The 27515-nt window shown below is 30.3% G+C and overlaps 2 protein-coding genes across 2 annotated transcripts; one reads left to right on the forward strand and one right to left on the reverse strand.

Moving 5' to 3' along the window:
* Window positions 1-1273: 1273 nt before the first annotated feature.
* On the forward strand, window positions 1274-3164 carry sud1 (Prolyl 3-hydroxylase sud1). Its single transcript, XM_067285724.1, is given in 3 exon segments — window positions 1274-2377; window positions 2380-2451; window positions 2454-3164. Coding segments are annotated over 3 exon segments (1530 nt in total). The 5' UTR covers window positions 1274-1470; the 3' UTR covers window positions 3005-3164.
* Window positions 3165-4523: 1359 nt separating this feature from the next.
* TTLL1B (Tubulin tyrosine ligase-like 1B) lies at window positions 4524-25867 on the reverse strand. The gene is made up of 13 exons (XM_067285732.1): window positions 25678-25867; window positions 16156-16221; window positions 15908-16050; window positions 8913-9017; window positions 6817-6886; window positions 6601-6735; window positions 6415-6523; window positions 6257-6337; window positions 6112-6174; window positions 5533-5573; window positions 5243-5398; window positions 5104-5157; window positions 4524-5025 (listed from the first exon to the last, which is right to left on the reverse strand). Exons 1-13 carry the CDS (start codon window positions 25785-25787, stop codon window positions 4905-4907), a joined length of 1254 nt encoding a protein of 417 aa, XP_067141833.1. The 5' UTR covers window positions 25788-25867; the 3' UTR covers window positions 4524-4904.
* Window positions 25868-27515: the final 1648 nt, after the last annotated feature.

Raw genomic sequence — 27515 nt, forward strand, 5'->3', positions numbered from 1 at the left:
AGCCCAAGATACCAGACCTCACACGACAACAATTCAGATTCAAAACAAATAACAACTATTTTAGGTGTTTTCTGCGGGAGGAATACATTACGCTTACCGAAATCAATCACGTCTTGTATCCAACGTCATGACACATGGAGAATAGAGAGACAAATTTTACAATCAGCGATTAGATATGAGAGTAAAAATACTATACTTACTCCGGATAAGAATAAATTTACGAAGAAAGTATTAAAAATAATAATAATAATACGGAATGCATTATCGATGAAGTACAGTATATTAAAGAAGAAAAAAATGTAAAACGAGCAATTATTTATTGTGACATGGTCACAACGCCGGACTGCAATTTTTTTAATTTAAAATATATGCTCTCCACCTTCGAATTATTAGTGTCTCGCCCCTGTACATCATACTTTTCCTTTAACAATTGAGTCTTGCCGGTCATTTATCTAACTTCATTCAGGAGAAAGGTTTTGAATTGGAATACGTGACGTCCGATGCAAACCGGAAATCACAATATTTTAATTCAAAACTTCAAAACATATAGTTAATCGGGGCCTCATGCTTCCCAGGTTTTATATCTTTCTCGGATTTTATCTTTCTAACTTCGTTCTCGAGATTACGGAATGACGGACGGACGACGGACGGACGGACGACAGTAGGAATTTATAAGCCCAATTATTACGGATTTGACGGCTAGATGGCCGAGCGGTCAACGTGGCAGCCTGTGGATCTGGGGAACCCGGGTTCGAATCCGGATAGTTCGAAAGATCCCTAGGAATTTCTTGAGGATGGTCCGACCGGATATGTCGGCCTCCGTCTCTCACCACTCGGCCGCTTCATTGTGGGTCTGGCCGAACCAATAAGTGGGCTTGCTAAAATATGCCTCTTAGTACCCACAGGGAGAAAAGGAAAAAAAAACTATTTCGAATTATTGATTCTCTACTGTATATATTATATTAAATATTTTATAACATGTTTAAATTATAAAATATATAATATATTCAAATTTAATTTTTAAATATTAATATTTAAATGCAGTATAATAATATAACATAAAGCTAAAATTTGAATTAAAAAATTAATTTTTTACTTAGAAAACAAAAGTTAGATAAAAAGATGGCAACATTGATAATTTATATATTTCTAATTACTATTATAACTAATTATAAATTTTAATTAATTATAATTAATATCAAATTTTAAAATTAATAAATATATAAAATATATTTACGGCAATCAATTTTAAAATAATTTTATTCGAATTAAACAACCAATGAAAATCTTTACCGGACATAACTGCGTAATTATTACGTTGGAAATGGCTGAGTATGATGTACTTTGAAAGAGTTCAGAAAGATTTTATCAAAAAGCAAAAGATATAATTTCCATGTGAAGTAGAAAAAGCTATATTTAGATAAAATTCATATATTAATCTTACTTAGAACGTTAATAAGTAAAATTCTGATGAGTGATTCCCAAGGAAGTAAAAGGCCTGCATCTCCCTCACCCAGGGAATCCAGGAAGAAAATATGTAGATCAAGATGCAAGAGTAACCCAATTACCATAAATTCTTATTATCTAACCAAAGAATTTAAATCAAAATTGAAGGAAGCATACTCAACAAAAACTTATATGAAGCATGGCTGTGTTGAATTTCACAGTGATCCATTCCCTGTTTGTATTCTTCCCAAGTTTATCAATGAGAAAGAGTCACTGAGGAGATTGAAGGAAGAGTTGCTGGATTTAACCTACCATGAAAAGAATAACGACCTGTACACCTTCCACCAGTCGGACGACTTGAGTAATGTCTCCACTCGATACATTAACTGGTTGACCAAACTTTTGTATGAAGATTTCCGTACTCTGTTGAGCGAAATAACGGGGATCGAGTTAAACGATAAAATGGATATAACGTGTTCTCAGTACAGTCACGGCGACGTTCTCCTGTGCCACGACGACGAGCTGGAAGAGCGCCGCATCGCTTTCATTTTATATTTGGTACCGGCTTGGAAGGAAGAAGACGGAGGATCTTTGCAATTGTTCAATTGTGATAAAAAGAGCCATCCGGGAGATGTCGTCAAGACTTTCTTGCCGGTTTGGAATAATTTTGTTTTTTTCGAAGTGAGTGAAACTTCTTTTCATCAGGTGGAAGAAGTGTTATCACTGGATAAGACGAGATTGTCGATTAGCGGATGGTTTCACGGACCTCCGCTCAAGAGATCGGATCCGTGTTTTTTATCCACTTACAATTTTGTAAGTCCGGAATATATAAGTGAAACTGTTTTCAGATCGTGGATTAATCCCATTTATCTGGAATCGAACGTTCAAATGGAAATTCAAGAAAAGTTTCAAGTAGATTCCGAAATAGAACTACAGATTTTTTGCAAACTGATAAATTTTTGGAAGTCGAAAAAGCACTTGCGGCTAGTGAATTGCACTGGACTAGAAAGGACCTGCAAATAGATATAATTACGAACAGCTCGACGCAGATACTCTTCCTACGATCGTTAAAGAATGTATCGAGGTCTTTCGGTCCGAAGCAATGTTTTTAATGCTAGCTAATCTGACTGGTCTTACTTTGCATAAATTGATTGCCAATGCTCAGAAAGAAATAGACGACGCTTCTTCGAGTAACGAAACGGCCGGATCGTCGTCGAAAGAAGAAAAGAAGGTAACGTCAAAATGCTGTTACGAAATTAGACAGTGGAAACACGGTTCTTACACATTAATACACGACGACGACAAAGAAAATGTTGATTATGCTCTTGATTCATTGTTATGTTTTAACTGTAATAACTGGAAAATGGATTATGGCGGTTTTACTTCGTACATCGCAAAAAACGAAGACGAAGAGCTTTTATCTATTTGTCCGTCAACAAATTCTCTTGCGTTAGTTTACAGAGATCAAGATACGTTGCGTTTCGTCAAATATATCAACAGTAAAGCTAAAGAAATGCCAAACGGTTTTCGAGATATTTTTTTTATTTATAACGAATGATAAATTTGGACCAGATGAATGTAGTTTAGAAATAAAAACAAATATGTGAACAATAATAGTTGCCATATATTTAAAAATTTTAATAAAAATTTGTTTGAAGTAAAATATATTTGTTAAAAATGGAAAATTTACAAAAATATTAAAACTGAATAATATATAATTTTATTGTTGAATTTTTGAGTATATATAATTATAAATATCAAAACACCAATAAATTTTATAATTTAAAAATTAAGAAGTCAATTATACCTAAACACCAGAAAATCCAGCAAAAACAGAGGATTGCATCACTTATTCCATATATGTTCTATCCAATAAAATTCAAATGTGTTCATTTTTTAAAAAAGATTAGTGTTCTGCCTTCCATATTTATTCTTCAACTGAAGATGACAATTTAAAATTAATTATATAAACAAATGTTTTTAACAAACTACTATTTGCTGGATTTTCTGGTGTTTAAGGTACAATCCAGTTATTAAGGGATAACTAAAGAGATCAATGTTAGAAACTGACAGAATTAATTTAAATAAAAAGTAACGACAAAGATTTCAAGTTTTAGTATAGGATGATTCAATCGGAATTGAACACTCGCTTTGTTCAATACTTTGACTCAGTGGCATTTGAATAACATATCAAACATAACTTAGTTGACTGTTTCGTTGTAAATTGTTCTATTTGTTTAAAGTTTGTCTTTTCATTTTATAGAGAGATTAACATAAGTCCAGAGTAAATCAAACCGTTTAATAGAATCCACTTATCAGTATAGGCAAGTTTCTAAGTGATTATAATACCTTGCTTAATGTTATCACTCAAGTACGCAAGACTATAGTTAGTGGAAATTCTGGTTTTAAAGATTAATATAAAAAATGACATTATTTTTAACTTGAAGATTGTAATTCATACAGTGCTATTTGCAATAAATGTTAGTAGTATGTAATTGAAGTAACAAATTCCAGCAATTTAAACTATGTATTGTGAACAAACAATGATAAAGATTACACATTGATCAGCCATGTTGAGGTTCAAAGCATGAAGAGAGTTTTAAAATGCTTATTTATCTGAACATTAATGAAAACTAACCAAATACAGTACTCTGATTACATTAAGAGAGATTTCATAAGTGTGTTTTTACTTATACATTCTGCACCATGCTAATTCCGATAACATTAGATCAATGTTTCTTAACCTTTTTCTCATTGTGGACTGGTAGAATTATGGATAATTTTACATGACCAGTAATTATATGCAACAATAAATTATGCTTATTTAACATTACTGTGCGTAACAAAGTATGTACAGTAAGTCTATATTACTATTTAAAGGCCATCTAATCAACTGCTTCAGTATCAATACAGTCAAATATTTTTCTGCAAACCAGCATTAAAATATTAATTAAAGAAATTTAATTATAAGAGAATTAAATTCTCTAAGCTATGTGCACCTATTTAGTATAGGTTCTATGCTATTTAAATTTAAAACAGATGTTCTTGATCAAATACAAATAACAACATCTACAATATTATATTCTACTTCTCCAAATTTTTTTTTTATTTATACAGCAAAATAAATACATAAATATAAAAATGTGAAATGTTAAAATACTTCAGTTTTATAACATATATTTCAAAAATGCATTTCAGATAAAGATGAAGTTTAACATCACAAGGCAAGAGTAGACATTGATTCAATTAGAATTTTTTATATTATTATAATTTAAATACTGTGAAAAATTCTAAGTAGTAAATTTTTCATTGTAACAGCTTAAATTCTTTATATTAAGCTTAAGAAAATTGTAAAAGGTGTTTTAAAGTTGATATAATTTAAAATTATTTGAGTAATTAACTTATGTTTTGTGTTATCTGTGACTAGAATTTTGTTTTTTGCTGCGTTTTTTTGTATGTCATCTCCAATGAGGCACTGATTTCTCTTTTCCTCTGGTTCCAGTACGACTTGTTTCGCCTTTTTGTTTGGAAATCTCTTTTTTGTTACCAGATTCAGCTAAAACTGCTTCTTCATCATAACTGAAATACCAAAAAACAATGTATACATTATTTATATATTATATAAAACATATATATTTAAAAATTTTTTAAACTTACAGGAGATAAAAATTCCCCAAAGCAGATTTGTCTGGAGTCCTATTCCAACGAGCACTATATTAAAAATTATTAACAAATAAATTTTTTAAAATGCAAATTATATAAAAAGAAATTTGAATTATACATTCACGGTACTCACTCAGGCAATTCACTTGGGGGAACTATTATGTTCAGAATATCCGATATCAATTTAGATTTAAGTACTCGGTCATTTGATGTAGTTGCAGTTAGCGATGGAGATGCATTTACTTCAATAAGCCAGGGCTTCAAATCATTACTGATTATGATATCATAACTGAAAAATAAAGAATATAACTTAAAACAATTATACTCTTATTATCTTTTGTACCAAACTAAAGTCTTCATGCTATTTTTGTATTACCAATATTATTATTTGATGTTTTCTAAGTTGGACTACTATCCACTCACCCATAGCATTCAAAACAATGACGATCACTAACAATCACGCTCTAGAAAAAATAGACGAATCTGCTTTAAAAATTCAGAATGAATACAGGAAATAAATATATATAGGGTTTTCCAAAATAAATGTTGCCATTTTAAATTATTGTACTGTACATTAAAACATTGGAAAACTGTCCAAGTTTCACATTTGCCCATTACAGTTTCTTAATGTGGGCACTTTGTGTAACACAGCACACATCCAACCGATACTCAAATTCTGCTCATGTTTGCTACAGCATATATGTTGTCACTTCTCTCCCATAGCAGCTACAATTCTACAGCTCTTGCAGATTACTCATGTTGCACAATGATGAGTGATTCCAACTTTGCAAACTACAGAACAAACACTTTATGGGAAGTTGCAGTTTTCATTGACAATACTTACTAGAGGTGATAGATGACAAGATGTTTGAATGCAAATGGGAATTGAAACTCAGACAGTTACTCTACCAATTGGAGTACATTGTATACTTTTCATGTAATAATTAATTTAAAATGGTAGCATTCTTTTTGGAAGATCCTGAATTATAACAAAATACTCACTGCAACTGCTTTCATGGTATGAAGTATTAACCAGTTAATTTTGTCAAATAATTTATCTGTAGTCTATTAAGAGGTTAAAAAATTAACATATATTCCAAGAAATCATACATTATTTTTAAAAATTAATTATATATTCAAATCATACCTCTTTTCCTCTTGTTCCTTCTAAATACAGTCTTAAATTTTGTATAGTCCACTTTCCACCATGAACACTATTGTATTCTTCCTACAAATCATGAACATAATTGATAAACAGTAGAGTAAAATACTATGTAAGAAGGGTGAAAAAAAAATTATACATACACCTCGTTTCTGAATAGAAACATTTGTTAAATGGACAAATATATTATCCAATTCACTAACGCTGCAAGTGTACTTCACATGGCAAAATCGACAGAATCCCAATTGATAACTGAAGTAAAAAAATTATTTTTTTGTTGTTAGAAAACATTAACAAATTAAAATAGTATTCATAATAGTAATACTTACACATAAAGTTTCAACGGGCGAAAAGAAGTGACTAAAACATATATTCTTAAATCAAACTTTTTCCCTCCGATGAGTAATGGATTATCAATGTAGCGCGATATGACATAAGACTCCTTTACTGTAGCTGGATTAAAGCTGATAAAAATTAATAATAATAATTCTTAAGTTGTTTGAAAAATATTTTCATTAATTTTAAACGTCTTTTAGTTTTCTTACCTTGCACTATCGCGAGACCATTTTTTCAATTGAGAAAGTTTATTAATGAGAAAAATTCCAACACCTTGAGCTAAAATAAGTTAGATGAAAAATATTTAAAATGAAAATAAATTCTTGAAAAATAATATAAATATTGTGTGAAACTATCATTTTTACTCTTTGCACACAAAGCTAGAACTACTTAAAATCAATAACACAAAAAAAAACCTTTCACACTTTGTTTTTAGCAATTTAATCACTAAATACAAATGTTTTCGGCCATTTTGAATGGCCTTCTTCAACACTGACATCACGTAAATATGTGCTAACCGACATTCGATCAGACCTTATTGTATATAAGGTCTGTTCGAATGTCGGTTAGCACATATTTACGTGATGTCAGTGTTGTTAGGAGATGTCAGTGTTGTCAGTGTCGGCTAGCAGATATTTATGTGATGTCAACACTGACGTCACGTAAATATCTGCTAACCGACGTTCCAACTGACCTTATTGTACCTGAAGAAGGCCATTCAAAATGGCCGAAAAAGTTCGTACTTAGTGATTAAACTGCTAGAAACAAAGTGAAAAAGGTTTTTTTTGGGTTACTGATATCATTTTTACAATTTACAAAAAATCAAAATAAGTTTGACATAAGCACTTTTTAACTTGAATCAAAATAATTACTTTGTTTTTAATTCTTAAGGCACTAAAAAAGCAAGATTTTAAACCTTTCTTTTTCTTAAAATAATTTGATCATCAATAATTATATATTTATAAGTAAATTTTAATTGGTGAAAATATAATTTATACTCTTTTATTTACTTGCATTCAATATAAAAAAATATATATCATTAAAAATTTTCATTTTACTTAGGTTCCACAGAAAAATTCAGACTGAAGATTGTATTTTTGAGCCAAGGATAATCTAGATTTAATGATATTTGGAAGGCATTACAAAGAATTATACTGAAATTTTGGAAGTCATACATGTCTTGTAATATATTTTCTGTGAGCATGAACAATTGTTCAAAATGACCTACCAAACAATTAAATTGTAATACACAAACGTAAAACAACAATATTTACAAAGTTTTATTTAAATCATTTTTAATACAGAGTATTAAACTGCTTAATAACAGCTTAATTTGTATCTACAGTCTTCAAAAAGTGCTTAATTATTATCAGAATGCATAAAAATTGCTTCTTTTCTCTTGCAATCAATTCAATTTCAAAGAGCAAAGCCTCTTACAGAAAACTGTTGAAGGAACAAAAACATGAAAAGCCACAGATAATTAAGTTTATCCTTTCTATACTAAATGCAGAAGCAAAAACTCAATAGCCAACAGAAAGTAAAAAATGGTTGCAATGTTGTTTGTGACGGCACAACAATTCTCAATTTTTTTGATAATGCATTATGAAAATTGTACCTTTTGTTCCCTCTTCTACTGGTGTCATACCACATACACTACACAAAAGTCTAAAAACTTTAAACCTTAATAAAAACATGTATATGGCACTACAGAAAACTGCAATATTGAACACATGTCACATTGTTAGGAAGTTTCTAGATGTGGTAGATGTGATATAACAATAACACAGATTAATGTTGCACTTATTTGGGTAGCTATGCTTTGACTTCAGTCCGACATAGCACTTGGCATCAGTATTGGCTGAGCATGACAGTCACAGCATGATGATGATATTTAAAAATTAATTTAGTCTTTAGACTATATTATAAAAATTTCATAATTTTATTATAATTTATTCTTTAGCTAATAGTTTTGAAACTATTTAGTTTGTGATAATTAGTTTATGATATTTAAAATATTTATAGCTATACTTTCAGTTTGAGTTATAGCAAGCTGTAGATCAAATTGTGTAGTGTAGTGTTGAAAGTATAACTGTACATTTTTGGGATATTGATAATACTTATTCAATATTTAAAAAAAATGCATAAAAATTTAATTACTAGAAATTTATTGTGAAAGTCACAAATTCTTTAGTCAGACATTATTCTGAGAGGAATGTTACTCTATGTTTGTGACTAGTAAGAACCTTATCACACCTCTCTCAAGGCCTACATATAAACAATTAAGAGAGATAAAAAAACATCTTACATTTTCCACATGGTTTCATAATCCAAGTACTTGAAGGATTTTTTCTGAATTCTTCCACAAACATATTATAATCTGCTGGTAGAACAAATGTTACTGGAATAAAATCTGTTTAAAAGAAATATGCAAATTAAAACTTTTATTTAAAAAAATATGCACAATTCTCTAAAATTATTTTCAAAAAATAAAATTTCATTTCATTTCAATATAATTTTATTAAGATAAGTTATCAGTGGTGGATGGGATCATTGGAAAGTCACAAAATTTCCAGGGGAGCCAGTAGGACTGGTCACTCCTTATAATCGTAAGTACCAGTGCTGATCCATATATTTCTCGTGCTGATTAAACAAGTCCTATTCTCCCATTGTTATCATATACAAATTTGATAAGTAATTACATACATATTTCAAGCTAATTTAATTAGTTATTTCCTCATAATCTTATGCTTAAGATTTTTAAACAGTTTTGTATTTTATTTTAACAACTATAGATTTATCATAGAACTTACTTATCTTATTTTTATCATTGTTTTAAATTTGTCTAATTAAAAAAATTAGGTACCAACAGTGCCATAACTAGGCAGGTGCAACAGGTGCACCAGCACAGGGCCCACTTGGAAGATAGGCCCAAAATGCATGTATTTGTTTTATTATTTTTCCAAGCCTAACTAATTAAGGGGCCTAAATGCAAATTCTTGCACACGGCACAGAAATGGCTAGTTACGGCACCGGGTACCAATTAGATAATTATTTGCTTAAGTAAATGATAAAAAAATAAACTGTCTTGCAAATTAATGGCAGTTTCATTTTACAGTTAACTTCCAACATTCCTAAAAACACAATGTAGTCATCTTGTAGTATTTATGAAACCGTGCCGGTGCTTATTCTGCAACTTGAACACAAACTATATGGTGTATTTTCTCGGACACATGGCAAATTTCATCACTAATTTTTCTTCAGTCAACTGAAGAAAAATTAGTGATGAAATTTGCCATGTGTCCGAGAAAATACACCATATAGTTTGTGTTCAAGTTGTACAATGTAGTCATCATCAAATAAGATATCAATAAAATGTTACTAGGAAAATGATCAATATTATTAATGAAAAACAGGACAGAAGAATTCATTTTTACGCATTCACTCATATTTATTTATTCATAATGTTAGTAACTCTGTTTTGAAGCAATTTCTAACAAAATTGATTGCTGTTTTTGCATTAAACAAGTCTAAGGCCATGACTCCACTAGCCGTAAAAGGGCCGTAAAACCCCTCACCGTAAAAGCTTTTAATCACGTGACCATGATATTTTACGCCTGAGCAGGTCGTAAAACCAACGTAAAAGCGAGTTGAGCAGTGTTCAACTCGCTTTTACGTTGGTTTTACGACCTGCTCAGGCGTAAAATATCATGGTCACGTGATTAAAAGCTTTTACGGTGAGGGGTTTTACGGCCCTTTTACGGCTAGTGGAGTTGCGGCCTAAGAAATAACTTGAAATATATAAATAAATAATTTTGCAAATTTAAAAATCATATCATAAATCTAGAAATTAATTTATGTTTGCCAATATATTTTAAATTGATCTGTTCTTAAATGATAAACAACATTATACATACAAATGCTTATTTTATAAAAGTAAGTTTCTACTGTACCTATACCTCTTTATACTTAATATTTAACACTGAATACAAGTAATACCCCCAAACCTACGTGATAGGTGGGACCGAGCGATAACTGCGTAAGTCGAATTCGCGTAAGTCGGGGTATAATTTCGCATATAAATACATACAAATTATTTTTAACCAGTTGTTTGCGGAGTACTGCTATTGGAGTAACTGGTTTTCGTTAAACTGTTGTGGAGTACTCCAGTTGGAGTAAGTGTCAATTTTTTTTTGTAATTAAGTAGTTGGTGGCGATTTAAGCACTGATTGGCTTTTACCTACATAGACTAAGGCTGTTTCAACAAATAAGATATTTGTTACCACCACGTATTTTTAAATTTAGGAACAAAACTTTTTCATTCCATGTTAAGTCTATGGGAGACCCTTCTTTTGTTCATTTGACAATAAAATCCTAGTTAGCATGCCTGTTAAGTTCTAATTGGTATATTATAGCTAAATGACTATCCTTTGACCAATAAACATCGACTTGAGTTTGTGGAGTGGGAACTTTCTTGGAAAAAGTTATACCAACTTCGAGCTACATTGTCAGCTACAAACATAAACAAACAATTATAAATCGTTATTCTTATCTATTTTTAGCATGAATTTAATAAATTTTTATGTATATTTATCCTATTTAACAAATAAGCTTGTTTTTTAAACCATTCAGCCATAAATCTTTCAAAAACAAAGTACTTCCGGTTATGGTGATACTTCCGTAATACATAAGATATACATGTATAGTCGTTAATATAATAAAGTAATAATTGCTTATTATAGTCTACTATTAGTACAATAGTTTAAATAACGTATAAATAGAATCAAATAAACATCATCAATAATAAAAGTGTATTAACCTAGATTTACAAAGATCACCAACCCCCACGCCAATCGGCGTTATAATCTATAGGCCGTATTATTTCTGTACGTTGATTTAAAAAGCTGCAGTTTTTTTTATTTGACAGAAAATAGACATGTCTAAGTAACGTATGTAACAAATTAATGGAATATTTATAAAATAATGATTTTTTAAAATATTTTAAAATCTTAAATTTTATTAATTTTTTTAAACATACATAATATTATGAAGTTAACAATCGTAAAGTGTAATATGTACGTGGTAGAAAACCAAAAACAGATTATATCTACTACAATTTTTAAGCGAGATATCGCAAATTGAAAAACCACTTTAAAAACCACAAAACCTGTACACAACAGCGGTGTTGTTTCAGATTATCGAGTGCGCAGCTGACAGATTAATTGGGCCGAAGACTAAAGAAAACAATAATTTAGAGAAAAATGTTTAATAAATCTTAGATAATACACATGTATAACAAATTATATTATTAAAATCGTAACCCAAAGTTATTTTGATGTAGTAACTGGCTTACTTCATAAAATTTAAGAAATTCATCCGACAGCTCAAAGATTGTTTTTTTTTTCTCCCGCACAATTTCCTCGTAGCATGCTAATAATTTTTTTATTTCTCGTTTTGTAGAAGAAATGCACTCTTCATTAGAGTCTATATTTTCTAAAATTTGTAACTCCTTTTCATTTTTGTATCGAAGTATTTAATAATGTTATCTTTACATTCCAAAGATAAAGTTGTTCTTTTTTTGTTTGATGCAGAAGAATCAGTTTTACTTCATTTGGATAACATAGTAGAGACGCTCAAGTCTTCGTAGATACAACAAACACAGAAATAAATAACACAAAATAAATTGTAGCTATGGATCGATTCCGTGCGACACATCCGAACATGTAAGCTGAACAATAGTGTGGGGTGAGTGAGTGATCAAGAGTTGTGTGGCGCTCAAACAAAAGACGAATCGATGAAATTTAAAAATCGTGTAACTCTGGGTTTGCGTAAGTCAGGGTAGCATAAGTTGAGGTATTACTGTGTACAAAATAGGTCAGTTTCAATAAACAAAATTTTTGATTTAAGATTATAATTCTATTTGAATATTTTATATTATGATTTTCAGTTGAGATGTAATGAAAATTGCAAGGTAAAACCTAATTTAAAACTTTTGTATTGATTCTCTGAGACACTTATGGAAACCTGTATGTCAAGCATAAATGTATCTAATATAAACAACTAATACTCAAAATGTTACTTATTATATTGCCTGTTTAGCTATTAAATATAATAGTATCCCTAAATGGACAATTTGACAACTTAGAACAAACATAATAATGTTTGTTCTAAGTTGTCAAATTGCCATAAACAAGGAATATAATGTAGATCCAACAAATGTAAACCAAAGTCTGATTATCAACACCAATGGGATATAATCAGGACTAATTTTTGGCTGGAATGTGACAGTGCACTGTACTGGCAGATAGTGTAACAAGTATCTATAGAAAAATGTAGTACTGGCAGTAAGTCTTTTAGAAAAAGAGCACTGGATGAAATTTTATCATTTTCTAATGTATGAAAATTATATGATTACAATTAAAATAATTTTCTTATGACTTTTAAAACTTAATATTTAATTGTGTCAATATGCTATAATAATTGTGGCTGGATTTTTAAGTAAAGAAATGATAACTTCAGTTACTTAAAAATTTCTCATTTTCCTTAAGACAGAGTATCTGATATATCAAAGTAAAGAGGTTCAGTTCTCTTCCAGAGGTACACATAAACATAATTTTCATTAGAGTTTAAACAAAATTTTAAGATAGATGTCAGATTAATGTGGATTTGTAATATATATATATACATATATATACATACATTAAAATTTGTTTTTGTAACATTTCTACATACTAAAATTTAAAGTTCATTAATAAAACACTTATTTCATATCTACAAGTACAGTAAGACCTCGCTTAACACTGCCTTGATTAATGCTAATTTGATATAATGCAGTCCGTTTGAAGCCTAAAAAAAATACTCAAAATTTATGCCAATTCAAATTAACATGGCATTTCATTGATACATATATAATATGATTATTCCCAAACACAAACCAATCAGCAAAACACGGCAATTCGTCATAGCGCTACCTTAAATCTATGTTTATTTGGTGCAATTTTGGAAAAAGTATAACATCAAGGATGCCATAGGCAGTATCGACTTCGCTTGGCAAGAATTAGCTCATAAATGTATGAACGAAAGGTGAAAGAAAATATGGCTGTATGTATCCAAGAATTCTCAACAAGAAGAGCCTATCACTGTATTGTTACGTTGACCAAATTGTCAACTTAATTGATACATCAGGACTAGGAGATGTAGACGAGCAGGATATTGAGGAGTTACTGCAGGTTTCTGGCGAGAGCCTTACCAACAATGACCTTCAAGAACTGGCAGAACAAGGAATTCACGTAGAACTGGAAAATAGTGATTCTGAAAACAAGGAACCCAAAGAATTTCTCTACAGATTTCCTTAGTAAAAGTTTGGTAATGATAACTGAAATCATGATCAAACAGTAGCGAATGATCCAGATTTTGAAAGGACTGCAAAAGCAAGATGAGGCATTTTGGATGCAATCTGCTACTGACATTTGCTTATGGAAAGAAAAAGAAAGTGACAAATGAAACTACATGACTTTATCTCAAAAAAAAAAAATGAATTTCAGAAGAGCCAGGACCTTCATCACAAAATATGAACTTTACATTTCTGTTGTGCATGTGTTTGTGTTATTTAACATATATTATTATGCAAATTAATATAAAAATAACTTAAAATTAAAGCAAAATCTGTTTATTGTTGATCGCGTGTTCCCCTTTCCCTATTTACTCTGTGTTAAAATGACCTTGTTTGACAGTTTCATTTAGCGCTTTGTCGTCTAGGAACGTATACCCCTGCGTTAAGCGGGGTCTTTCTATGTAAATTCTGAATTAAATACAGTAAGATTTAATATTCATTCCAAATGTTTAATATTTATAAAATTACAGTATTTATATTTATTATTTAGATCATGGCTGGCAAACCTTTTTGAGTCTGTATGCAAAATAGTCATATTTAATTTAAAAAAACAATGCATGAGTGTCAAAACTTTGGAGTTCAAACAACTATTTTTAAAATAAAGTGAATATACTTTAATTAGAAAAAGTTTAAAATAAAAAAAAATGATGATTAAGAAAAGAATCATATGCTAATAAATCAAACTGAAACTGAATGTAAAACTAGAATAAAATGAGAAATTAACATAAATTAAAATTTATATAGTAAAAAATAAAATATAATATGTTGTGTGCAAGATGAATTTTTTCAAAATGACACTTTTGCATGCATGCCACAGTTTGACATCTGTGATTTACATGATAATGATATTTGAAGACTTTAATATTATATTTATTATACTTTTCTTTTTCTAAACAATAACTTTCAGTTCTGTAATTTAGCATTAAAATTTTTATTTTTCTCAGTAATTAATTGTTATATATAATAATGTTTACTTCAAAAATTTTTATTTTAAATACAGTATATTCTATGGCATTCCTATGGTATAATAAGAGATAAAGTTTAAGAATTTTTAAATGAAAAACTAATACAAGTACATAGCCGGCATTATTCACATTTAATAAATATAAAAAATATAAATATGACTTTACAAAGATAAAACTTTGCATTTTGTCTTTCCTTTTCGCTGTTCACACCATTAGCAGTCCTTAAAACATTCACAAAGTTTCAGAGGCAACCTTTCTTTTGAGGCTACTGCCTCTGTAAAAGGACAAAATGCAAAGTTTTATCTTTGTAAAGTTGTGTTTATATTTTTTAAGAATTTTTATTGTACTGTTCCAATATCTAAGAAATTTTTAATAAAATATTTTACCTTTCTGTCACAATGTAACAAAAATTTAAATTAATACAGAGTTTTATTGATTATAATCTATTGATTATGCTATTTACATTCCACTATTATGTGCTTTTTTTATTGATTAATTATCAGGGAATATTGTAAGAAAATTGAAATGTATTAAAATTATTAATTCTTTAATGCTGTCAATCTGTAAACTAGTTTGGATATTTTCATGTTTTAATTTGTTTTATTGTTAAATCAATAAAATTTAATAAACATCCTATAATTATTATCATCAATATTATCATGGATGTGTTGATGAAGAGTATTCTAAATGGCATATATATTATGTCTACCACTATGCAAGACCAGAATCAAGACATAGCTACATAATGAATTATTATTTATTTATCTATATACAATAACAGCACATGTTTAAGAATTTCCTGACTACAAGACAAATGTTTAATATGATTGTTTTCTATTGTAGAATGGATGTTCTGTTGTGTATTACTGTGTGTGTTATTACAAAGTTATTCTTATTAAAATTCTGATAAAATCTGAAATAAACATTGAAAAAATTATTTATTACCAAGATGAACATATTTTCCATTTTCATCCTTTTCTGCTAAAGCACTTCCTTCTCTTTCCAAATCTTTTCTGTATCTTTTTATATTCTTCACCATTAAATCTTTACGTGTTAATTCGTAATGATTAGGAAAATGACTGATAACTCTAGAATGCAAATAATATTTTTACATAATATAATAAATGACAGGTATAGAAGTGTTGCGATGATTAACACCTTTAATATTTGTGACAAGCAATAGCAATACTTACTGATTATCACCAAGACGATATCCAGTTTCTATACTAAAAATTGCACGTACGGTCGGAACCGATGCCCTAAGTTATTAAAAATATATAATAAGTGTAGATAAATTCATCAATTTAGTTTATTAAAGAAATAAAATAATAATATAAGTTTTCCAAGCTTAAATTCGTTTAAAAACTTGTTAATTATTAATCTTCAATTATTTGAATAATTTTATAATAATGAATTTAGATAATTTAACTAACCTATTTGTAATTTGGATAATTATGTTTTCAATTTCAAGAAAAATTATTTTATTGCAAAATGTAGAAATTGATAACAACAATATTTCTTGTTTAATCAATATATATATATCTAGAATGCTTCCACAAAGAGTATATAGTTACACTAATAAGTAACTGATTGTTTTTCAGATAATAATGATAAAATAACAAAAAAAATAATAATTATAATGGTGATGACACAGAAGTTAAGGTGTCAGCCTACAACTCTGAGGAATCCAGGAACAAATCAGGTTGGATAAAAAATCTCCAAGAGTTTTTCAGATGGTGGTCAATCCTGGATTTGTTGAGCTCTGTCCCTTGCCCCCAGACCACCTGGCCAAACTCGCAAGTGCCCACAGGATGAAAAAAATAAAAAATTTTAAAAAATTACATTTGTGATTTCAATTAATAAAATACTTATGTTTTCTTGTGACATTCTATAGAATTTTTGCCAAATCCTGTATAGTATCCAATGAAAAATATAATATATTTGCTTGATAAAATAGAGTACCAGTACATTTTTTTTAGATGATAAAATAGCATTAATTCACTTCATAAAAAATATTTTCAATGAATTAATATCCAATTTAAACTTTGTTTTTCAGTTCAAAATATGTTTTGGTTACACAGTAGGCTTAAATAACCAGATGATGTTTGCTTGAAATAAACTGAAAATGCTTGTTTTAGGCAAATATATTGGACTTTTACAACTGATTTTGGTGTTTTTTAGCATTCATATCCATGTTCTATCTGTTCTAACAAAGTAACTTTTATATTACTTTTATATTTTTATTGTTATTGTTTGAATTCTGTAATGTTAATGATGGAAAAAAGTCAAAAATTATTAAATATTTTCATATAATTTTATATTTGTTCAAATAAAATTTTTTAATATTTAATTTAGATAAACTTAAATAAATTTTTAAATACTATAAGAAATTCAAGAAATTATTTATTGTATCATCATCACAATGCTTGGTTGCAATTTTTAATCATCTTTTAATTTAAAAAATCATGTGACTTCTGGTCCAGCCTGGAAGTTCATGTATATTTAATCAGATCCTTTAGTCACTAAGCTTTTCATATCTGGTCTTAACTCTGTTCTCAAGATTAATGAAGAACAGACAGACAAATACAAGGACAGACAACAGCGGAAATGTATAGGCCTGCAAACAAGTGTGACTGTGCGCCATATGTATTTTGTAGTTATATGAGCATATTTTATATTTTATTATTATTTCTATTTCTCTTTCATAGCTTTCCTCTTTTGTTCTATTGTCTATCTTTTCTGGAATTTCCTTATTCAAACTTCATTTCTTTATATGGGCATAGTGAACCTTGTGAAACAATAGAAGGGTATGTAGCCCGGAGGGTGATAGAGAGGGAGTGAGGACAGTTGGGGTTTGAGCCGTGGAGATGGAAAGATGGATGTGAGTGTCAGCTATTCTGGGACATTTTGGCACCGTGTGGAACCGACGAGGAACATAAACTACCAAGGAGAGAGCCATTGAGAAGCCATCGGATGATCTAAGGAACAAAAACGTGAATATTAGAACTGAGTAATTAATTCTGAAGTGACAAAAACAGTAACCCCCGATTATTGACATCAAAGAAAGATCCATGCACAAGTGACCATCTTAAGAATTCAGATACAGAACATTGGGTACCCATTTCTCTATTCCCTCAATCTGTCCTGTCCTCTATTCTACTCTTTAGTAATATAATCAGTTATAGGTTTTAGTTTTAGATTATTTTGTCATTGTATACGTGTTATATCACGTGGTCAGTTTTGAGATTTTTCGCCAATCCTATAGATTTTGTCGCGCAGTATGGTTCAATCATTATCTGTTTCTAGTACTAATAATTAATATTACAAGTGTCACATGTTGGAATCAAGACTGCCTGACATCTGGTATACAAATCTGTACATTATCTTAATAGTATAATTAAAGTTTTCTTTGTTAATCTATTATCTTTGGCTATTTGTGAAACTCCTTCATTTTAAAACAAGTATGTTGAGGCATTGTATACATAAACTTTTTTTAGTGCTATTAGTGGCATATGAATTTGCCTTTATAAGCATACTAGTCATGCGAATGAACTGCTAGAAAATATTTGCAGAGCTTTTTAAGTCATTCTTCAATGTCAGGGATGGATGAACTATTGTACAAGTAATTAAAAAAGAAAGAGTTTGCTAAAAGTATTGTACATCATTATATATAACTGGAAAGGAAAGGGTCAAAAGTGGCTAAAAAATGTAAATATAATTAATGAATGATAACTAAATTAATAAAATTTCCAATCAATAAGCTTACAAATCAGTTAAAATCATGATTAAAAAAAGTCTGTCCACTTAAAACATCTGTCCAGGGGTAAACAGATCTTTCCAGCATTTCACAAGTGTGTGCATGTGATGCATGCTTGTTCCAGCATAAAATAACTGATGATTAAATATCTATCAAAAGGCAAAAGATTAATTCATTTTAAAAATGTCATGATAATGATAAATTAAAGCAGTCAGTAAAATAAAATAAATCATTCAACAAAAGGAATGCGACATCATATGATAATTCAGTAGAAATATGTAAATTTTTCAGACATCAACATGCAAATCATAAAAGTGATTTTGATGAATCATACTGCAATATACAATATCAATGTCTATACGAGCCATGATGCAACCTGCTAGGTGATAGAGTATAGAAGCAATGCCATATACTCACAAACAATACTGTGAAATGGTTATTCTATACAGCAGCAATTCCCACGAGGTACAGTACATACTTGGTAGTTTAAGGATACGCAAAAATATTAATAATGGCAGATGTATTATAAAAATATTCGGATTCTGCATTGAGGCCTTTGGCGACATCGCGGCACTCAATGCTTAGTTTTAAATAAAAATGTAATATTATTTTTATTATATTTATCTGTGTCCTTCTTCCAATATTTTTCAATTTGAAAAAATTTTTATTACACGTAATTGTACAGAACTATATAATTGACTAAGGTGTGACAATTTGACGAACATGTGAAAAAAAAACTTAGTGAAAATGGGAAATTAAATTTAGGAAAATGAGCTGCCAAAGAGTATGCAAGTCAAAAAAAAAAAAAATCGGGAACTGCTGCTATACAGGGAAACTAGACACAAGAGACCAGATTGTACTCAACTTAATGACATGGATGTGTTAGCATAATTCCTTGCATATCTGCATTCAAGCATGAGTAAAACAGCCAGTTTATGTGGACTGCAGTATACATAAGTACACTAGATATTATATTGTGATAATATTCACCCATTCAACTGCTATCTGCAACCAGCATAGCATGAAAAGGATGCTGCACAGCAACTAGAGTGACAAAACATGATGTTAAATTATAATGGCAAGCCACAACTCCTTCAGCCCATTTTATGGACAATGAGGCACTATTTCTGTGGAATACAGAGTGTAACCATCATGAGGCACACCACTGGACAGAGTGCATTCCAAGATGCCTGAGACATACAAAACACAAGTGTGTTTTACAAGTTTATTCATTGATGATGTCCTACATAGTGACAGATATCTAAGTTACCTAAACACAATGGTGGATGGATGGCTTGATGACTTCCTATCTGTGCAACTATAGCATGATGATACCAGCATGATGGCTTGTCAGCTCGTTTGCTAGTTTGCAGAATGGTTTGACAACCACTGGATAAGACAACATTCTGTTCCATGGCCATCATGTTCCTGTGACTGAATTCCTCTGGAATTTTTCCTGCGGTGACTAAAAGTATCAGTTTATGATATGTACTCAGCAGTATCAGTAGTAACAAATGGTGGCAAATTGGTGATGAATATGACAAACCTGAAAAATTATGATATTGGGAATGCAACACACCATCCATAATGCCATGCTCAACTACATCTTTGTATTGCTGCTGAGGGTGGTTGTTTTGAACATATTCTCTAAAAAATAAAGCTTACTTTTTCTACAATTTCTGCAATGTTGTCTTTATCTTTTACATGGGGTTATATATTTTGTCTACTTTTGGACTGCAATTTGAAAAAATTGTAGACCTATAAATTCCCACTGTCATCCATCCATTGTCCATCTGTCTTTCCTTAATCTCAAGAACAGAGTTAGATAGATGAAATCTTAGACCAGATATTAAACCTTGGGTCAGGAGGCTCCAGTTAACTATATAAGAACTTCCAATGCAAACTGGAAGTCATGTTATTTCAATTCAAAATTTTACCCCTGAAAGCAGTTAATAGATGACTGGCACGACTCTATTGTTAAATGAAAAGTATGATGTACAGGGGCAAAACACTACAGTTATTATTTCAGGTGGAAAGCATATATTTTTAATTTATTTAAAATATATGCTTTCCACCTCAAATTGATTAAAAAACTGCAGCCTGTCTTTGTGACGATGTCACGATAAATAATTGTTTGTTATTAATAAAAAAATAGATATTAATTAAAAATGTGCATCTTCCATTCTTAAATAATTATAAAAACAAATTTTTAAAAATAAAGTACAGTAAAACCCTGCTTAATGCAGGGGATGTGTTCCTAGACAACAAAGTGCTAAGCGAAACAGTGTTAAACGAAGTCATTTTAACATAGAGTAAATAGGGAAAAGGGAACATGCAATCAAAAGTAAACAGATTTTACTTTAATTTTAAGTTATTTTTATATTAATTTTCATAATAATATATATTAAATAACACACAAACATATGCAGACAGAAATGGAAAGTTCATTTTTTGTGACGAAGGTCCTGGCTTTTCTAAAATTCTAGTTATTTGTGATAAAGTCGTGTAGTTTCATTTGTCACTTTTTTTTTCTTTCCTTAAGCAAATGTCGGTAGCAAGAAATCACATCCAAAATGCATCATCTGGCTTTTGCGTTCCTTTCAAAGTCTGGATCATTCGCTACAATTTGATCAATGATGGTTATCATTACCAAACTTTTACTAAGGAAATATGTAGAGAAATTCTTTGGGTTATTCGTTTTCAGAATCTCTATTTTCCAGTTCTATAACAATTCCTTGTTCTGCCAGTTCTTGAAGGTCGTCATTGATAAGGCTCTCACCAGAAACCTGCTGTAACTTTTCAATATCCAGCTTGTCTACATCTCCTAGTCCTGCTGTATTGATTAAGTTGACCAAATTGTCAAGCTAACGATACAGCAATAGGCTCTTCTCATTGAGAATTCTTGGATACCTTCAGCCACAACTTCTTCCACACTTTGTTCATGCATTTATCAGTTAATTCTTGCCTAATGGCCGTGTGAATATTTGGTCCGAATGCCGTTAGTGGCGCAGGTATAATAGTGCAGTCTTAGTTATTGATAAGAATATGTTAAGGTTTGTAGTAGGATCTGGAGATAAGTGATGTTTCAGTCATATAGGAAGGTAGATGGAGCGTATAATCAGGTGTCGGGTCGTTACATGACATGCTATGGTCTGGTGGGGTCTTGGACGATGAACGAGGGTGTGTGGTTAGCTGCCTCCAGGAGCGCGATCGCTTGATCGGTTTTCATTTTGCTTGTGTTCAATATGATTCTCCAATGATGGTTATCATTACCAAACTTTTACTAAGGAAATATGTAGAGAAATTCTTTGGGTTATTCGTTTTCAGAATCTCTATTTTCCAGTTCTATAACAATTCCTTGTTCTGCCAGTTCTTGAAGGTCGTCATTGATAAGGCTCTCACCAGAAACCTGCTGTAACTTTTCAATATCCAGCTTGTCTACATCTCCTAGTCCTGCTGTATTGATTAAGTTGACCAAATTGTCAAGCTAACGATACAGCAATAGGCTCTTCTCATTGAGAATTCTTGGATACCTTCAGCCACAACTTCTTCCACACTTTGTTCATGCATTTATCAGTTAATTCTTGCCAAGCAAAGTCGATATTTCTTATGGCATCTATAATGTTATATTTTTCCAAAATTGCACAAAACAAATGTAGATTTAAGAGAAGTACAGTGCTATGACAAATTTCCATCTTTTGCTGATTGGTTCACATTTGGGAATAATCATATTATACACAAATCAATGAAATGCCATGTTAATTTCAATCAGCGTAAATTTTGAGCATTTTTTAGACTTCAAGCAGACCGCATTACATTGAATCAGCATTAATGAAGGCAGCGTTAAGCAAGGTCTTACTGTATGTTTAAAATTGAAATTATTAATTATTTTATAATTTACAATTTTATTGTTCCTACTTTATAACTTTAATGCATTTTACTGTCTACTTGTTTTATTAGCTATGAATAGAGAATACACTTTTAAACAAAACAAGAAACCAGATGAGTGACTTTGAAAGATAACTGTTTACTATAACATATAACAATTCAATTTGATATTGAGTATTAGTTATAACTAAAAATTTTTCAAGTTAGTTTAATTACTTAAAATGTCAAAATATTTATGGTTATCCTAACATTCCCAAATGTAAAAAACTTTGCATTTATTTTTAACAGACATTTGAAAATTAGTTTTCAGAATTGATAAGAGAAAATGCACGTCTTTAATAAAAAAATAAATAAACCAAATGTGTAAACTAATGTAGGTTACAAATATTTTATGTCAAAATTGCATTGATTTGGAAAAAGTTCACTCATAAAAATGCAAACCAGTGATCTAGCAATTAGTCAGATTTGATGCTTTACTAAAAAATTTTAATGACAATGCATACTTGCAAGTCACTTGGGATTTTTTAACTTTGAATTTTTTCAAAATCTTGAGAATCATACTTTCTCCACTTGCTCAATAATGATTCTTACCAAGACTTATCCACACGAACAATATCATTGAAAATTGCGATGACCATACCATTACCTCTCCTTTTTATTATTGACATACTCAATTGTATCAACAGAGATTCCAATTTCTTTGGCTCCATTTTTTTTTTTTTTGTTTATTAACAAGGTAATATTTCACCTTCAGATGCAATTAACTGCTGCAATATCCAATATGGGGCTCCAAAAAGTCTCAGACAGTTGAAGAGATTATTAGAGATAAACAAAAGTGCTGGTGCAACCTGATAAAAAATATGCAATTATAAGATGTTCCTTCTTTGTCAAGGAGCAAGTGTTTCTGCAAGTAGAGCATTTACATTCTGTAAGTTTCCATGCTGCTTCACATTTTGTGACTACTAATCTTCACATCTAAACAATGTGTGGCAGCAGTTAGCTGGAGCAGCAAACCTTATGTTAATTTTTGATGCTTCTTTGTAAATGTCAATGAAAATGATTTGGATGAAAGAGACACCATTCAACAGGTTAACAAGAAAAATTTGATTTATTGAAAGTCTTAATAAAAAAACATTTTACACATATTAATATGTTACAAAGAGAGAGAGGTAAGTGTTATTACAGTTTCTTACAGTCAGTGGCAGTTAGATGGACTGTTGTTGATCAGTCTGTCCTCTGTTCTGTTATTTATCTGATGTTCATTCCTATTTTGCTTCTGTTCTGTTTGTACTGGTAAACAATAAAAATAAACTGTTCTCACAATATAAAAATCCACAGACTCGGTTCTTAGCACATCCATGACGATCTCCAAATTGTTCATTGCATACGATTAAAGAGCCTCCTGACTCTCTTGTTGTACTTCCTCATAAGAATCCTCAAACTTTATGTTGCACTTTTGCATACTGAACTTTTTTATTCCTATCCATCCATTCACTTGATGGCCAGTCCATGATCATCAAATCACCTGAATAATTTCATGTCATACAGATGACAATCATTTTGTTATCTCACAGGGATTGTTTCCACATATGAGTGTTGAGTTAACTTTTTTAGCATGTCATAATTAATACCAACTAATTACATAAAATTACCATAATTCCAACAATAAAACAAAACATCAGTAATTAAAGAAATAATAATTAAATCAAACATACAGTATAATTAATCTATATTTCAAAACATTTTCACAATGTCAAGCTGCAATTTTTAATCATATTTTTAATTTATTTAATTTAAAATATGTACTCTTCAAATTAGTAGTGGCTTGTCCCTGTACAACATACTTTTCCTTTAACAATAGAGTCATGCCAGTCATCTATTAACTGCTCTCAGGAGAAAAGTTTTTAACTAAAATAACATGCCTTCCAGTTTGCAATGGAAGTTCATATATTGTTAATCAGGGCCTCTCATCCCTAAAGTTTCCACATCTGGTCTCGGATCTCATCTGTCTACTCTGATCTCCAGATTAACAAAAGACAGATGGACGGCCAGATGACAGTGGGAATTTATAGGTCTACAGTTTTTTCAAATTACAGCCCAATAATTATCATCTTAATATAGAATTTTGCTATAAAATTTTTCAGCCAAAATTAAAATATTGCCTAAAGAAATAAATTCAGATCATCAGGAAGCATGATGAACTAATATATTAAATTAAAATTAATTAAATATTAGACTTTCTTAATACAAGTGCCTAATGATGATGTATCAGCTAATGCTTCTACCAAGAAGAATCATGTTCAAATCTTAAGTGTGATGAATTTTGTCCTTCCACCTACCATCTAACCATTACTAATATTTTGTAGTAAAAGGCAAGAAATATTTTTCTTTTCAGCAAGACATTTGAATTTGCTATCATATAGCAAAACTACACAAAAATAATTTTTAAAATAAAAAGGTACACTTTAGTATTCAGTGTCTTCACCAGGGGGTTAACTCCATATTATTTAATCTATTAATGCGTTGCATCAAATGCATATAATCATCGAGAACATTACTATCAAAACCATTTAGTTAAAATGGATAATAACTTTATATAACAAGAAACCCGATACGTCTGTATTAATTTTTACATAAAAATAAACAATATTTCATTTCAACCAGACAAACACTAATTGCAATTCGCTTCGCCTCGCATCGCCGCGGCGACGATCTTAATATTCATTATTCGTTATACTTATTTATTATATTTAAAATTTATTTAAAACGTAGTTATCTGATTACATTTAATTTAAATAAAATTTTATAATATGATGATAATAAACAATTTCTAATACGATACGTAGCAATTACCAATCGATCGGCGCGTGGGAGCGCCACTTGAACCACCAATTCAATATGGCGGCGGCCTACAGATGACGAACAACACGATTAACTTAAATTTTATTTTTTTGAGAAATATTTAAAATCAATGAAATTCTAAAGAATTTATATACGATAATTAATCACATGAATTCCTCTGTATGTTTAGTTTTCGGTGCAAAGATAAATGATGATAAAGCTTACTCACCAGTATACATTCCAATCTTCTTCCGGGCCAACTGGCAACCATCCTCTTTTTTCGAAATTAGATATTAAAACAGATTTATCTATATCGCAGCAATACGTTATTTCACACATTTCCTTATAAATGGTACTAAATCAACCAAATTTTAAAGATGAAATAGATTTGATGTTGTTGCTATGGCAACAGTTCCATGTCCCATATTATAATGAGAACTAAAAAAACAATTAGTAAACCTTCTTCTAAATTGTTAATAAATTATTAATTCATATTAAAATTACAGTTTAAACAAAACTTTCAAGAATTAAAATATTTAATATTTAAATATTGAATTACAGTATTTTCATGTGTTTTCATGTGTCATAGATATGTTTCAAAATCTCAAAATGAAAAATATTCCAAAAATAAGATGTACTATTAATGTTATTTTGAACTGCTGCAGTTTTATAAGAAAATTATAAATTTTAGCTTTTTTAATATTAAAAACAAAAAAAAATCATTTTAGATGGTGTGGCTTTCTATCGTGTTTCACCCGAAGGATCTGAACTTACCTTTTGTTTCCTCATTTTATTTTTACAGAAATCATACAATAAAAATTGAAAGTTTTTAGAAAATAGATTAGAAAATTTGTAAAATATATCGTTTGAATGCATTGATTAATTTTTAATAAAAATTTAGAGAGAAGCCCACCAGATGAATGGAGAAGGATGGAGCTCACCGGCGACCGAATTGATAAAAACCCTGAACATTGGTAGTTGGCTCATTTAAGTTCGCGCTTCGCAAATAGTTTTTACTGGCTTATTGAACAAATATTCATTTGTTCAATAAGCCAGTAAAAACTGTAGACTTCTCTAAATGTATTTCTAATATCACAATTACATTCTGAATCGCTAGCCACAATATAGACGGCCGGATGGCCGAGCGGTCAAAGTGGCAGCCTACCGCTCTGGGGGACCCGGGATCGAATCCGAACGGGTCGAATAATCCCCAGGAATTTTTCGGGGGGTGGTCCGTTCGGATATGTCGGGCCCCGTCCCTCACCACCCGGTCGCCCCATTGTGGGCCTGGCCGAACCCATAATGGGCCTACTAAAAGAGGTCCTCTTAGTGCCCACAGGGCGGAAAGAGTTTCAAAAAAAAAAAAAAAAAAAAAAAGCCACAATATAAGGGCTAACATTAAAAATAAATTATAAAAACTTACTCGGTGAAATAAAATGTGCAGTGGATATACATACCTGGTACAATATATTGTTCAATTGTATTAATATACTTTTAAAGAAAATTATAATTAAATGTAGCTTTGTAAATAAACGTACATAAACATAACATAAAATATTCTTTACTTTTTAAATTTTAAAACAATCCACTTAGTCAAATAGCTCGATACGAGTAGCTAATGGATGGAATCAGAGACGGTCCAGGTAGATGTGTAATGCGTGCGTGCCAAATCCCGAGGGTGCCGATACCGGTCAATATCAAATGCCTCTCGTTGCATCACTAGTGTACCTCAAACAACGCTACAGGATTGTCGTAAATTTTAAACGTTTCTCGCCATAACTGTAAAAATTTAAATATGTTAAACTTAATACTAAGTAGATTGTACATCATTTGTTTTCTAACTAATTCGTTTTAGGACCAGTCAGTGTCCACGAAAATTTCCAAAATTTACAACTTTTTAGTCACTTTCATAGAAATGGAAAAATTTCTGTCTTTATTATCTAATATTACGAAGAAATCAGTCCCTACTGTACTCGGCTAGAGATTGGTTCGGTTAAGCTTTTAAGTAAAATTCTGGCTCTTTCGGCAGGGTTTTATTTATGTCCCCAATTTTTTAATCTCTTAATT

Source organism: Centruroides vittatus, unplaced genomic scaffold (genome assembly GCF_030686945.1).
Source record: "Centruroides vittatus isolate TY-2023 unplaced genomic scaffold, ASM3068694v2 contig_1246, whole genome shotgun sequence".
Classification (NCBI taxonomy): Eukaryota; Metazoa; Arthropoda; class Arachnida; order Scorpiones; family Buthidae; genus Centruroides; species Centruroides vittatus.